General features: G+C 49.4%; 1 protein-coding gene across 3 annotated transcripts in view; it reads right to left on the bottom strand.

Moving 5' to 3' along the window:
- FGF12 (fibroblast growth factor 12) overlaps nucleotides 1–14,948 on the bottom strand; it is a 231,811-nt gene that overhangs the window by 102,584 nt on the left and 114,279 nt on the right. Inside the window, exon 1 of one of the 3 annotated variants that reach the window (XM_075157089.1) lies at nucleotides 2,545–3,931. The exons of the other annotated variants lie outside the window; for them this stretch is intronic. Within the exon in view, the coding sequence (XP_075013190.1) occupies nucleotides 2,545–2,743 (199 nt within the window). The 5' untranslated portion in view covers nucleotides 2,744–3,931. Of the gene's footprint in view, nucleotides 1–2,544; nucleotides 3,932–14,948 lie in introns of those variants that run through there. 3 annotated transcript variants of the gene reach the window in all.

The raw sequence follows: 14,948 nt of genomic DNA, 5'->3' as shown, positions 1-14,948 counted from the left end.
CATAAAATGAGGTCACGTTTAAAAAGGTAAGGATAGTTGCCCTAGCACTGTACCATTTCCAAATGGGGTTGTACCCCTTTTGAACATGGATGTTCTCACGTTCCTTTCACTGACTTGCAAACTACTGAGCCAGCACATCATTAAGTACACATAATCACTGGGGTTGTGGGTCACTGCACAATGTATGCACGTTTCTTTAAACCAGTTTCAATTCATTTGCATGTCATCTTCTATACAGAAGTGCGACTCTGCAATGAATAAGTTATCTGGGCACAATACACTCTCTGAATAAACAATCCAAGTAGCAGCAAACCGAGTGGCATGCTGCCTTTTGAGCAGCGCACCAGAGTCCAGGAATAGGACGTACCACTGAAACAAATCTCTATTTAAAAGATGGATATAGGGAACTAAAGCAGACACAATCCATAGCCTAGAAAAGGACACTTGAATTTTTTTTAAAGCAACTTAATTCCTCTACTTTAATTTTATAAAATGAATACAGTACCGGTTACGAGCCATCGACTGACAGCTCTAAAGACTGAACAGCTCTATTTTTACAGCACTAAGTACCATTGATCCTTATTCTAAGTCAATAAAAAGTCTTCCTTAAATCATTTTGGTCTGTAAGTTATTGAACACCTTCCTCAGCATGAAAGTCCATGCAAGTTGAGGGAACTCTTAGAATTCATGAATTCTTCACAGGTATTTAGTGAGTCCAAAGGAAGCAGAATTGGACCTGTGCAGCTGGGAGCATTGTGGTAGGACCAATAAAGGCTCACCAACCACACCCTGCTGTAAAAGTCACTCAAACTTTAATGTGACGAAGCATCTTGAAATCTAGGTAACAAGTCTAGACTTCCCACCCCTTTTAGTCCTTGGGGGACCTCATTCAACAGCAGATGGAGATGAGGAGCAAAAAGGAATGGGAAAAGATTTCATCAGTGAGACTCCCAGGTCCCACTCTTGATCCTACAAAGCGTGATTCCTGAGACAAAATGACCACACTTTTTGGGCAAAGGCCATCTTTTGGTTTGGGCGCACAGGTTAACTAATATATAGGACGGTCCAGCAAGCTACCACTCATCATAACTTAAGGGAAAAAAAAAAGAAGCAACTTTTTTCTCTTCTAGTATTTCAAGTCATGCTATATTTCAGATATTTTGCATCCTCTTTTGGTAACTGCTTTAAAACAGACCATTAAAGAGTCTGGTTTTCACAGCCTAACCCATGCATTGCAAGTCTTGAAGTATTTTGCTAGTTAAACATAGTCCCTGCCCCACAGCCTGTGAATCGGGGGTGCTGACAGCAACCCAGAGTAATTATTCTTTCCCCTTTGCTGACAACAGTAAGTGGCCTTCTATACTGAGAGGCTTTCCCCCTATTTCTTTTTGTTCCTCACTTAAGTAAAGGCCACGTACCTCAATCTACAGGGCTGCCAGAAGAGCAGCCCTCAGCTAGCTCTGACACCTTGCTGTAGAGTCATAACTGACAGACTTCAGATGTGGAGAAGGGGCTTCATGAAGAGACTAATCAACAAACAAAATATTAATGTATATGGAAAACACGGGAGGATTACACAGGTTGATAGTACCTCCCAAAGAGCTGAGTAAACAAGTATCACTCTTTTTTAACCGTGATACTAACAGACATCTGAGAAAAGTACATGTTCACAGCAGCTTCTCAAACCAGTCGCTGTTTTCTTACCTTAGTGGTGATTTATAGCAGTGAAAAAATAAAGGAAGAAGAAAATAATAATTCTACTGAGAAATCACAGAGGGCCTACTCTTGCCAGGTATTGAGTTCTCGAGCCTACCAAGGACAGCTGAGAGCATAAAGCACTGCTCAGAACTGAAACTGTGGGTGGTGGGACTTCATCGTGCAAATGTGAGCAACACGTACACCAGGGCTGAAGTTTTCCACAAGGAACCAAGACTGAGCACACACGGAAGAAAATAAAGGAAAGAAAGGAAAAGAAGACTACCCTAAGATGCATTTCTAGGTCCTTGCAAGCGCATTGTTAGGCGCAACAGACGTGCAGCTGCCATCTAGAAAGCTTTCTGAGCTAATAAAATTCCCTATGCAACTCTGCTTGAGAAATAGCACTTGATAGATCTAGTTATCAAATAACCACAATTCCAATCGATCCTCAGTTTATCGATTTCTTTGTCACTATGCAGAAAATAAGATAAGATTGTTTCAAAAGTGTACCTACAGGAAGAGGGAAAAATACAATTCTGGGTTAAGCTAGCACGGATTAAGCCGCAGGGTCTCTCCTGCCGGAGGACCCACTTTGCTCACGCTTCGGGCAGCGCCGGAGGGATGCTGGCTGCTGGATGTGCCCACCCATCCCACCAGCCTGGGGAAGGAGACCCGCCAGGACCCGGGCCAAAGTTGAGCGCGGAGCCAGCCTGTCCCCAGACGGCACCCGGCGGTGCCGGGGGAGCCCCGGGGCCGGCCGCCCCGCACCGAGCAGCCATCCCGGCAGGTTCGGGGCTGCCCCACCCCGCGGAGCGGGTCCCCACGGCCCCGGCCCGCCGTACTCACCCGGTCTCCTCCTCACCGGCCTTTTCCTGCCGCTGCAGAAGCGCACTTTGCTGAAGACCCCCAGGACGTGCCTCTCGCAGAGGGAGCGCCCATCCTTGCTGGGGCTGGAGCGGCGCTTGGAGGCGGACACCCGGTCGCTGTTGGACTCCCTCGCCTGCCGCTTCTGCCGGATCAACGAGCTGGCGATAGCCGCTGCCATCGCCGCTCATGGGCCCCCCGCGCCGCTCCGCGCCGCTCCGGGGGGCGCCGCCCGGGCGCGCTGGGGCCGAGCCGCCGCCGCGCCCCGCGGGGACGGGGACACCCCGCTTAACGCGCTGCAGCCCTGAGTCCCGGCGCCGGGGAGAGCTCAGCCGGCCAGGCGGAGCAGGGCGCCAGGGCTAACAACCATGGCTGGCCGCTGGACCCCGCCGCCCATAGGTCTGTCCCCGGGGAGCGCAAATCCCGGCGCGGGCGGCCGCCGGCGAGACCCCCGGCCGGGCTGGCAGCGCCCCCGCTTCTTGTAAATCCGGGAGGCGGCTGCCCCGCTTGCAAAGGTCCGCCGGCGGCAGCTGTGTCCGAGGGGGGGGGTGCGCGGAGGATCCGCGGGTCCCTGCGGCGCGGCGCCGCTCCGCCCGGGCGCAGGCGAGGGCGCTTCCTCCGCCGGCCGCCCTTCGGCGAGGGGCCGTGGGATGAGTCAGAGCCCCCCCGGCCCGCGGCCGGCCCCGGCCCCAGCGCGGTGGCTCCGAGGTGCGGCGCGGCAGTGCGCGCACATGGACGCGTCCCGCGGCTCCGCTCCGCTCCCGCGGCCGGGCTCAGGGCGAGCCGCGCTGCATTTCTGTTTGCACTCCTCCTCTTCCTCTTTTCCCCCCCTCCCCACTCCGCTCGCACAGAGGGCGGGAGGGGAAGGAAAAAGCAGCCACGGGAAAAAGCACCAGGGCAGCAAACAAACAAAAAAAAGGCGATACCATAAAATTAAATTAAAAAAAAAAAAAAAAAAAAAAAAGAAGCGCCCCGGCCGCGGGTGCGGGCTCACATCGCCGCAGCTCGGCGCCCCGGGCTCACAGCGCCATGGCGGGCGCAGCTCCCCCAGCCCTGCTCGCCGCCTCTGCCCCGGCAGCGACTCTCCCCGACGGCAGCAACCCACATCGTCCGGCCCGGCGGGAGGCCGCGGAGCGCTCGGTACCGGGGCGGCCCCGGGCCCGGCTGCCGCGGCGGGGACGGCGGCGGGAGGAGCGATGCGAGGCGGGGAGGAGGTGGAGGGGGAGGAGGAGGGCGGGGGGGTGCGGCTGCCGCTGCTGCTGCTTCGTGCGGGGCTCAGGATGCTCCGCGGTGCCGCCCGACGGCGGCGGGGCGCGGAAGAGCCGAGCCGCGCCCGCTGCCCGCCCGCATCCTCGGGCCCGGCCCGGGAGCCGGGAGGAGGGGGGGAGGACGAGGCGAGGCGGAGAGAGGAGAGGGAGGGGCCGGGGAAGCCCCCCCGAACGCCCACGCCGCGCGGGGCTGCTGCCAAGGCGGCGGGGAGCCCCGCAGCCCCGCGGCGGCCGGGCAGGTCGGGTCGGGTCGGTGCCGGCCGGGAGCTGGGTCCGGGCTCGGGGAGAATTGCAGCTGCTCCCGCTCGCTCTCCTCTACGCAATCCTACGTGATCGAGGTTTGGATGAGAAAAATCGCGCAGGCAGAGCGAGGCAACTGCAGCTCCGCGGCGGCTCTGCCTCTCCGCCCGGGCAGCCCCGCGGGGAGCCGGGCTTCCCCGGAGCCGCAGCCCCGCCCGCCCCCTCCGAGGGCGCCGCCTGCGACTCGTGCAGCCACCCCGGGCACCTCCGCGGCCATTGCTGCAGGTGCCCGAGCACCCAGCCTCAGCAGCCGAGCATCTCCACGGCTTTCCCTGCTTCTCCGCGCAAGCAGAGACAGGGCGACGGCCCCCGGCGCCCCAAGGGCTGCGCTCCCGGGTGGGTCGGTGCCTTCTGGGGGGCGTGCGAGCCGGCTGCAGCGGTAGGCACTACCAGGCTCCTCTGGTTAGAGCCGTCCCAAGGCAGACCACCAGTCTGTCAGCAGGTGCTCTGCTCGGGCCAAGCCGCAGGAGCTGGGCGGGCTCCCTCGTATCTCCAGCCATAAAACTGCACCGAACAAAATGTAAAGTGCAGAAATAGGTCTCTGGTTATCCAGATAAGTAACTGCTGTTGCTGCCATAAGAACGGAGCTCTCCAGATTTCAGGTTCAAGTATCAGCTAACGAGTGTACGTGCAGGAGGTGATGAGCAAGATGCTTGGGGGAGCGCACAGCGGGCAGGGTGGAGGGAGAAGGGATTTCGGCTGGGAGACCTGCCCCAGCTACACTTTGGTGAGAACCAGTGGCAGGACGAGACTAATCCAGTTCTGGAGGTGTGGGGGTGAAGCATGTACCCAGCTGAAGAGGGCACTTTAACCAGTTGGTGACACCTCCTGAGAATTATCAACTTCAGCAAAGTAATCTTTGTAACTACTTTGTTGCAGGAACTTCAGCTCTAAACTATTTTAAGGTATTGGGAAAAAAGGCAACTGGAACAACCACCCACTATAAAGTCCATAAAGATTAACTAAACTCTGGCATTACTTCCTGATTTTCACTCTTAATCCCTATGCATGCCAAAACAAGGTAGAATCAGGTTCTCCAGGAGAGAACAGGGGAGGAAGATATTCAAAACCATTTGGGAGATATAAATGTTTGGCTGTTGATCTCTTTTTAACTGCTGCCAACTTGTTTGAGCAGATTTCACTGTCCCAATCAATAAAGATTTTTCTTCCCTTTCCTGTAACTAAAATGCTTCGTATTTTAATTTTCTCTGCCAGATTATTTCACTTGACATCAAAGAATGTTGCAGTACAAGGTACAGGCATGGCCTAAAGAAAGCTGTTTGCAATCAGAGAATCACTGTCTGAACTGCCAGTGAATTACCCAAAGCTTCATCTTCAAAGGATGTGAGCAAATCTGATGTCTTCCCAAGAAAGAGGTTTTCCATCTATATATAAAGATACTTTTTTGCCTGTAGTCTTCAAATCTCTGGTGAAAGAATGCTGTTTTATCCCCCCCATATTAGATAAATTTCAGTTATTTTGACATGCGACTAATTTGTTTTCTTGTGTAGCTGTAAACTAGGAGCAGCAGCTCTGCACTTAAAAATGATCCTAATCAGTGATAAAGTTCGTCACAGTATTTTTTTTTCCGGTGATTTGTGGATCTGAAAAGACAGCTGCTGCAACTCTAAGAAGAAATGCTTCTCCTAGGTCTCTCTGCTTCTGCAGTGATGGAATCAAATTAAAGCAGAGCTTGTGAAACTGAATATAATGTTGCATTTGCTAACACGCAGGTCTGTCTTTATTTATGGATGGCCAAGGAGTCCATGGGGTTTGGTTCTGAACGCGGGCACAGTGCCATGGACTCCTGGTGACATTACTGGTATGCGCATCTGGTCTGCACCACTCGGGATCATGCCCCAACTTCACAACATTTTCTGAAAAGCCCATGCTTTTATAAACACCAAGCAAGCCCAGAGTGGTCTTGAGCTGGAGAATTGAAGGCCAACCTCATTCTGCTCCTGCACTGTCATTCCTGTAGGTGAAACGTTACCTTTGGTGGGCTGCCAAGTGAAACAGAAAAGCCTCCATGTGCTTTGGTCTCTGCCAATACAAGTTCTCTCCTTCAACTTACGTTTGGGTAAACAGGGCTCAAAACATCTCCCATTTTCATCTGTATCAGCTACTCCGCTTTGAAGGTAGTGCAGCCTACGCTGTTCCATCCCAACTAGCCCCTGCTGAATCCAGGGGCTGCATTCCTCATTACCACCACTGGAAGCTGAATTGTTTGATCAAACTGGGCCAATATGGCATTTTTCCTTAAGGCACATATTTTGTTTTTATATATTTATCTACCTATATTTAATATAATATACTATACTATAATATACTATAATGTAATATACTATAATATAATGTAATATAATAATATCTATATTATATAATTATTAAGGTAATTTTTCTCCCCTGCCTATTCTGCCCCGGGCTCCCTCCTCACCTCCAGTCCCAGTCTGGAAAGCTGCACAGCGCACACCATGAAGAGGGAAGGAGAGAATAGCACTGATTCATAAAATGAAAAAGCAAGACAGTGTTTTGATCACGCTGGAGGGAGATGCCAATACTCCTCCCGCAGTTTGTGGAGAAAGGCCCCAATCCTGCACACAGGAGCAGGCAGAGGGTCAGACTCCCCATAGCTGTTGGAGAATCAGACTCACAATGCTTATTAAACATCCCCACCCCACCCTAAGCATACAGGAGCCTATGCATTAGGCACTTGCTATGGAAGGAGGCCAATATACACGTTTCAAGACGCTGTCATTTCTGAGGTTTTGTTCACTTGATAAATAAACTCTTCTGTCCTCAGCGCTGAGGTTTAAAATGAAGGCCTGGCTGAATTTCAGAAGGGCTTTGGTGGCTTGAACAGAGAAGAGATCTAGAATTGCATTCCCTTACCTTCCTAAACAGAATGATCTATCTAGGTCAAAACGGAGGTTATTGGCATCCTTCCTTAGCGAACTGCAATAATTCCCGCAGGGTTGCTAACAGAATATCCTGTTTATTTTTCATAGAGCCTTCAAAAGCCATGGGCTATGTTCTGTAGATTCAGTCATTAGGCATATCTCTGCTTTACTAATTCTGTACACACAGAGCTAACTACAGCTAGAAGTGTATGCAGGTTTTTTGCTGTTTTATCTGCATAGCTACTGAAAATGCACGCATGAAAGTTAAAGAAGAGATTTAAATTTTATACCACTTTAAAATGTATATGCATATTGCTGTAGTTGAATGGGGAAAAGAAAGATGCCCATCTCTGGCCAGTAATTATGAATGGCCTAATTCACCATATTACAGCAGCATAGCAACAAATCTCTTCCAATAGGAAGGCACTGTTGAGTTTGAAAGTCTGCATGCAGACACCTCTTTAAGAACTGTACCCAATTTCCACACTGTGTAAATTACATGTAAAATGTGCTTTGCCAGGGCTGCTTATTAAGTAGAATTAAGCCCATATCCATGTTTTATTAACTTTATTCTTTACAAGGTAGCCCCTTGTTGCATGTCTAGCATAATTAAAATTCATACGGCTTTGGCATTCCCTAGTCTCACTGTGTGGGTGGACTTTTTTAAAAAAAACATGCCTGGGTAACCTGATAAAGAAAAGAAAAGACCTTTCACTATTTTGCTCGTTTTATGTGCAGGGTAATTCTGTTTACAATGCATGGTTTTATATCTATGTTTGGATGCCTAATAAGAATTCACATGGCCACTTAAAAATATGCTGTTCGGGGAGAGAGATCTGGCACTAAAACAGCAGCGGAGTACGAAAACTGGCTGGCTTTCTGGGCTTTTCTCGCACAGCTGAGCTCTGAGCTGACTAGGCCTTTTAATAAACACTGAAGAGCCTGCATCATTTGATTGCTATATTAAAATAATATATTTAATGGGCCCCTCACCCCCTTTTTTGGCTTCAAAGATTCAATTAAAACAGAATTTGCAACTCATCATGAGGAGCATTCATTAGCCTACCCAGTGTCTTTAAAAACAGCTCTAGCCTGGGGAGAAGTTGGGCTTGTCTGCGTCTTAAAGCAAGTGGCAGGTAAGCAGTTACACAGATTGCAGAATGAAACCACTGCTGCAAAAAACAGGCCACAAGCAGCACCAACGCAACAAAACCAACTGGAGCCCAGAAAAAGAAATAATTCTACTTGGATTTTCTATGTTCATATATATTTTTTCCTTTAAAGAGAGGATTTCTACTTAACAGAAGGTTTTATTTCTCCTCAGTGACTTGTTGCCTACACCAGCTGGAGGCAGGGGAACACAAGAAAGCTTCGCTTCGCTGAAGGCAACTGTGGCTGTCTAGGAATGAAAATGCCATGATGCATTTCTCTTCAAGAAGCCTCTGTATGGCTGAATAGACTTTGTCTCCAAACCGTTCCCACATCTAAAGAGAGACCTCCCTGCAGACAGCTCAGCGCCTGTCCCACATGCCAGAGCAAGACCTGGGGCTTGTTCAAGACGTGCTCATCTCAAAGCTGCTGTTACTACCCCAGCCCAACAGTCCTGCCGTTCTGCCGTTGCCTTCCCCAATGGGATCAGGGCATGAAAAACTGCCCTCTCTTCCTGAGCAAGGGACACACAGCCAACCAGCTGCTCCAGGCTTAGAAGCACCCACCTAAACATATGGAAAGAAAACTCAAGTATCTTCTTGTCTGTACTATAGCTGCTGAATTTAAAAGACAGGACAGACAGCCTTCTCCCTTCCTTCCTCCCTCTGCCTCCTCTTCCTCACTGGGCTTCTCCCAGCATCTGCCCCCTTAGGGACTTTTTCACCCGTGGCCACCCATCTAATAGCCCTAAGCCACAGGAACTGCAAGGAACTGGAAGGGGAGAGAGAGCGTGGACTTGAGATTTCGTCCCAGCTCTATGTCTGCATTCACAGCAGGCAAGAAAGAGGAAAAGACCACATCCCTTGTGCTTTTAATGCAAAGCAGGAGCTTGAGGCTGAAATACAAGAAATAGCCACCAGAGAACAACCCCAGTTGTGAGCCTGAGACTGAATACACATGCATCATGCCCTTCTCTGTCTGAAGCAGACACCTAGTCCTCAGACCTCAGGGTAGCAGCACTTTCATGAACAAGACAACTCCTACAACTTTCTCCTCCCTAGGAGAGGTCAGCCATCCCCATCGTTCTCTTTGAATCCTATTTGATGACAGCCTGTAGCCCATTTTGGCCTACAGTTTCAATAACGCAAGAGGTGCCCAATTCCCATGGACATTGAACCTGGTTGTGTCTGGCTTTACATCTCACCTGCTTGATGGTGATGTGGTCTGGGTGGAGAGGGGAGTGTGACCCCACAGTACAGTTTCAGGCCCAGGGCTTCCAAACCCCTGGGCTCAGGAGGTCTAAGGGGCTGCCCATGCTTTTCCCCCCTCCCTGGGAGGAAGGAAAGCTGCTCAAGCTGTGAAACCTCCTCATGTTGTAACCATGCAGCCAGACACTGATTCCAACCAAAAGTGTTTTCAAGCATGTCGGAAAAAGCCTTTTAATTTAAAGTTTCCATCAAGTTGACTTTGCTGAAAGTCAAACAGATCCTTCCTGATTAGATCTTGGCTGAGGCAAAACAGCCCGATTATGTGATTGAGAACGATAAAAAGAAGGGAGGGAGAACAAAACTGCTATCGTGTTCCTCCAGCAGGGCTGTGGGACCGTCTGCTCCACAGCAAGTCAAGGCTTGGAGATTGGAGACATCAGCCTCCTTAATGCACGGATGTTGCACGGGCATAGGCCAAGAGGGGAGGAAGGGAGAGAAGCTGTCAAGGAGAAATAACAAACTCCCTCCAGACCCATAAATCTCTCTATCTGCATATAATAGATTCTGCCAGACCTAAAAAGGCCTTGGAAAGTTCCCTGACCGCAAACTTCGCTGGTCCCTTCATCCAACATCCAAATCCCTAAGCAGCCCAGCACTTGCAGCCTGAGCCAGGTCATATCCCAAATCCTGCTGGGTCAGAAAAGCAATGCTTCAAAGGGGCAGCCCATTGCTCTGTCACTCAGCAAAGGCTCCCTGCAGTTCGGAGAGCTCGCAGGAAATGCAGTGACTCTGACAAAACCTGGTACTCCCACTGTCATCAAGCTCTGCAGAACAGGAGTGCTGGAACATTAATCCTGCCCTCAGGATGCCTCTGAAGTTACATGCACCGAGATTGCATCTTATTTAACCGAACCTGCTTATTCCTCCCGCATACTGCAAGGGCATACTCAACACTAAACGTAAATATGAGATTACAGCTGTCATACAGCTAGGACAAGGTTTGAAGACTCCCTCATCCCCTGCTGACCTAAAGTGCTGGGTAAAAAGGATCTGGGTGAATACATCACTTCCCTCACATACCCCTGGCCTCCAAACACTTCTTGCTATTTGCATTGTAATTTATTTCCCTCCCCAGCAATAAATTATTTTTTCTATCTCCCCCGTAAAATGAAATCCCATGTCCTCTCTCCCCAGACTCTCACAGCTACTGCAATCCAGACACCAATAAAGATATCAGTGGCCTGGAAGTAAATCTAAGTTTGCCAAGGGTACAAAGACTAATGCAGTAGTAATTAATGATCACAGCAGGTCTGGTGAAGAGACTAAACTGAACTGACGTGGAAACTGAGTTCACAGAAACAAGTTTCATTTTAACGCAGCCAGATCAAACCTCTGGGGATAAATTGTGCAGTCTGTATTACTTCAAGATTGGGCACTTTTTTCTTCCCAGAAAGCAGTGACTCTGGGAATTGGGAACCATGAGAGAGATACAGCTGAACAGGAGCTTTCTCCACAGAACTGCAGCTAGGAGAGCCCAAACCCATGGGTGCACGCATGGAGCAACAGGGAGCACAGAAGCAGAAATGCTCTGTCGCATTTGTACCCAGTGCCGCAAACACCGGTATCACACAAGTCACAAAGTCTGCTTGCCACACTTCAGAAGTGGCAGGGGTCAGAACATAGCTCCAAGAGGGTCTGAGGTCTACAAAGAATATGGATATAGTGAGAGACTCGAGCAGTTCAGTCTCTTTGTTGCAGTAATAAGCACATCTACAGGGTATTCACACGGGGCCACCCTGTGAAAATGCTCTTGGTACTCAGCTGTATTTAGCCTCTTAGTACTGTGGTCACTGATAGTTTGCGGTTGCTGAAAATCTGGCCACAGAAGAAAAATGGTTGAGATCCTCTGTATCCAAGAGAATGACGGAGAAGTCTTAACCCTGACTGATAAATCTCTCACTTCTCAGTAAGAACATTTTCGAAAGGAGGAGCTCTTTCAATCCAGCAAAGTCAGAATGAGATCTGGAGGCTATAAGTCAAGGCAAGGCTCATGTTTATTGTTAATAGCAAAGGTAATTCATCAAGAGAATGATATGGCAAGAGTTGTGATGGATTCTCTATCACTTCACCCTAAGAGCCAACCTCTTTCAAAAATAGATGAGCTGATATCATAGCACACGGGGTACAAAGGACCCTGGAGAGGTCACCCCTGTACTGTGCCAGCAGTACCTACCTTCATCATCGCTGACAAGGTTGGTCGGATCCCTGCTTAGGGACCTGCAGCAGTGGAAATCCCACAGCTCCCTTGGGAATGCGGCTCTGCACCACCCTCCGCTGAGAAAGGCTCTTCCTAACATCTAGTCCAAATCCCACTTATCTAGAAGTTTCTTGCCCTATGGATATGCCTGTCACAGAGGACTTACTGGGCTTGTTCTGTGCAGTCCTGACTTGAGTGAAGCAGGAAACCAGACTGAGCAGTCACAGATAGTCCCTTCCGCCTGACTTCTGAGACTCACCCGGCGTCAGTGAGTAATAGAGCTAATATGAACAGAAACTCACTTTGCAGAAAATCTTGGGCTCAAAGTTATGTTTCTTCCCCATGAGGAATGAAAATGAGACCTTTCGGAGCTCACTATGAAATGCCAGAAGAGCAAGAAAGCACACTGCTGTGGTAGAACTGTTGGTCTCACCACTTTCAAGACCAAGACTCAAGTCTCTGCTTTTGCACTAGGCAGAGCAGGGGCATGAAACTGGGTCTTTAAATCCCTGTTGCAACAGGCTCCTCTGAAATGACTATTTCCTTTCTCCCTCCCATAGTTTTGATAAAGTGGCATTTTTCAAAGGAAAAAAGCACCACTACCAACTGTTCGGCTGCTCCTTCTATAGGCATCCATCACAGCTTCCCGACTTGTATCACTCATACATGTCTCCCTGACACGAATTACAGTTTTGGCCTTTTCTGCCCTCAGACTGCTGAACTCCAGAAGTGCTTAAAGCAGAAGCTGCAATAGCTGTTCCAACCACTTTGTAGGACTCTTCTTGGGCTTTCCAAAAACAGCTTTTGGACATGGGCAACCCTGTTTCCTTGCTTCCTTTATTCATGACCTCTCTACAGCTCTTGTCTTGCACAAGGAATTCCTGTGCAGTGTGATTTCTTTCCTCCTCTCTGGCCATGCTTGCCTGCCCTCTCCCTTCATATGCATGTTTCTTTTCCCACTTCAGGGAAAGAGTTAGTGTCTCTTTGGTCTTATTCCATCACGTAGCACAAAAACCATTATTCAGTTAAAGGGTTGTTGGAGCCTGCTACAGACAAGTCATTGATTGAATTCAGTATCCAGAGACTACCCCTGTAAAACAGTAGAAATAAGTGGAGAGAGCAATGCCTTCTATCAGGCATGGACCCTGCTTATCCATCAAAGTCACATCCTAAAGCATTCCCTTTCGAATGCAGCCAGGTCCTTCCGGATGACAGGACAGGATCCCCTGGGTTTCCCTTTCTACCCCGACAAAGAAGGCTGCAAAGCTGGGAACGGTCCCTCACCCCCGCCCCAGGGACAGCGTCAGCTGCCCCTCCTCTGGCACCCAGCACAATGGCCATGGCTCATCCTTGCCACTTGCCCCATGGCATTTACAGGAGCCCATGGGCACTCCTAGGGCAGCTGTCTGCTGTGCGACACTCCCGCCCCAGCGCAGGGGCAAGGGGCAGCCTCTGGTAATGAGACGAGCTGGCAAGGCAGCCAGCAGCACTCTGACAAAAGGTGCTGTAGCATTGCCAAGTTTTGTCGGATGCAGGGAAACTCACAGTAAGAGCCTTCATCTTTCATTATGATTGAATGCTCCTCCTCTAGCCTGTTGAAAATACCATCTTCTGAGATGCTATGGGCTCAGAGAAGTTCATGCAAGGTAGTATAAACCAGGGGGCAAGTTATTTGCATTTTCTTTTGGCAGAAGCTTATCCATAAGACTAGCTGTGCTTGGCAATTGGAAAATGTACGAGTGTGGGGGTGGGGAGCCTAAATTAAAAGCCACTTAAGTGGGTACTTGAGTAATTATTGGGAGGCTTCTGAAGAGACATTTTTGTCAGTAATTAAGGAGAACATGTCTTTGTGCTGGGTACAGGTGGCAATATGGCAACAGAGATCATCAGCACTCCACACAGAGATGACCAGCTATCCATTCGCTGCAGAGGCATGTTGGGATTTTCTGCCGAAAGAGCATCCTTCAGAGCTGAAAAAAGGCCAGGGCAATAGAGGAGCCGAAATCCTGATTGCCTCACAGTCTCAGACCCTCTACACCAGGGAACAGGATGAACAAAATTATTTTTATGAAGCAACCTAGCTCTCAAGGTCCCTCTTCCTCAGCAGAGGTGGGTCTGCTGGTGCCTCTGTTTTCAGCAGCTCCAGAGGCCCTGAATTCCTGGAAAACCTCCCCATCCAAAGGAACTGAAGCAAAATGTGCTGGGCAGTTCCAGCCTTGAGGAGGGTTGGCTTATGCCTCCCGTCAGTGGCGTGGGCAGGTTAGCTGTGACCTGGCTCCAAGGATGCTTGCTCTCTCTTCCCTGACTTGTTTTCATAAGCCTCATGCAAGCTTTGTCTCCCATTTGCTTGGCTTTTGGGATCTTTCAATTTCTTAAAGAAAGCCAATAACACATGCTCCCTTCTCAGTGTTAAGAAGCAAATATATTATTTCTTCTTCTTCTTATATCAGTTCTAGGAACTGGTGTCTCTAATACCCACTCCAGCCCTCCTCAAATGCTGTAAAATGCGGGGTACAAGAAGGTGCCCTCACATGAAAAGACTGATATGACAACAAAGTAACCCAGAAATAGAGCAACTTCCTCATGACAAACTCGGGCACTTAGAAAATTAAGTATGAAGATCTGTATCCACCAGGGCAGTGCCTGCCTCCTCATTAAAGATGCAGGTAAAGAAGCTTGAAGACAGTAGCAGTAAAAGGAACATACGCAACACAAACATGTCCTTGTGAAGGAACATATTTCATAGGCACTTCATTACCTTCAACAACTTTCAGGTCCTTGCTTATTCATCAGCAAGTCTTAACTATCATGAGCCAAAAAACGTGGGCTGAGTTTATCAAAATGGACATAAATGAGCTAGACTTCCAGATCTCACTGATGCTCCAGGGATCCCCCTGCAAGCTCCAGCCTCAGCCCCTTGCGCTACCAATGCTCTGTGCTGAACGAGGGGTGTGCGAGAGATCCCTGCACAGCATGCACCAGTCTCGCCCCAGTTAAACATGCCAGACTGACTCCTGCAAAGTTCCCCTTCAAAAAAAAATAGTTGACGTAAGGAGGCAGGTACGAGGCATTCGTTCTAGAAAAGGCTACATGCTACTCCCAGCCTTATTATTTGCACTTGGATGGCTCCAGCAACTAATGTAGGGTCTGAAAAGTCGTCTTTCTGTTGTTATTTATTTAACCATTTCACATGGACTCTGTCAGCTTGAATTTGGCCTGGCTTCTCAATTTTGTGTCTCTGTGTGTGTGGGGGGGTGGTGGTGGTGGTGAAAAAGGAGCATTCATAAACCTTCAATCAAACAGA

This window comes from Calonectris borealis, chromosome 9, assembly GCF_964195595.1.
Source record: "Calonectris borealis chromosome 9, bCalBor7.hap1.2, whole genome shotgun sequence".
Taxonomy (NCBI): domain Eukaryota; kingdom Metazoa; phylum Chordata; class Aves; order Procellariiformes; family Procellariidae; genus Calonectris; species Calonectris borealis.
Note: the sequence above shows the minus strand (reverse complement) of the source record. Positions and strands in the feature narration are given on the sequence as shown.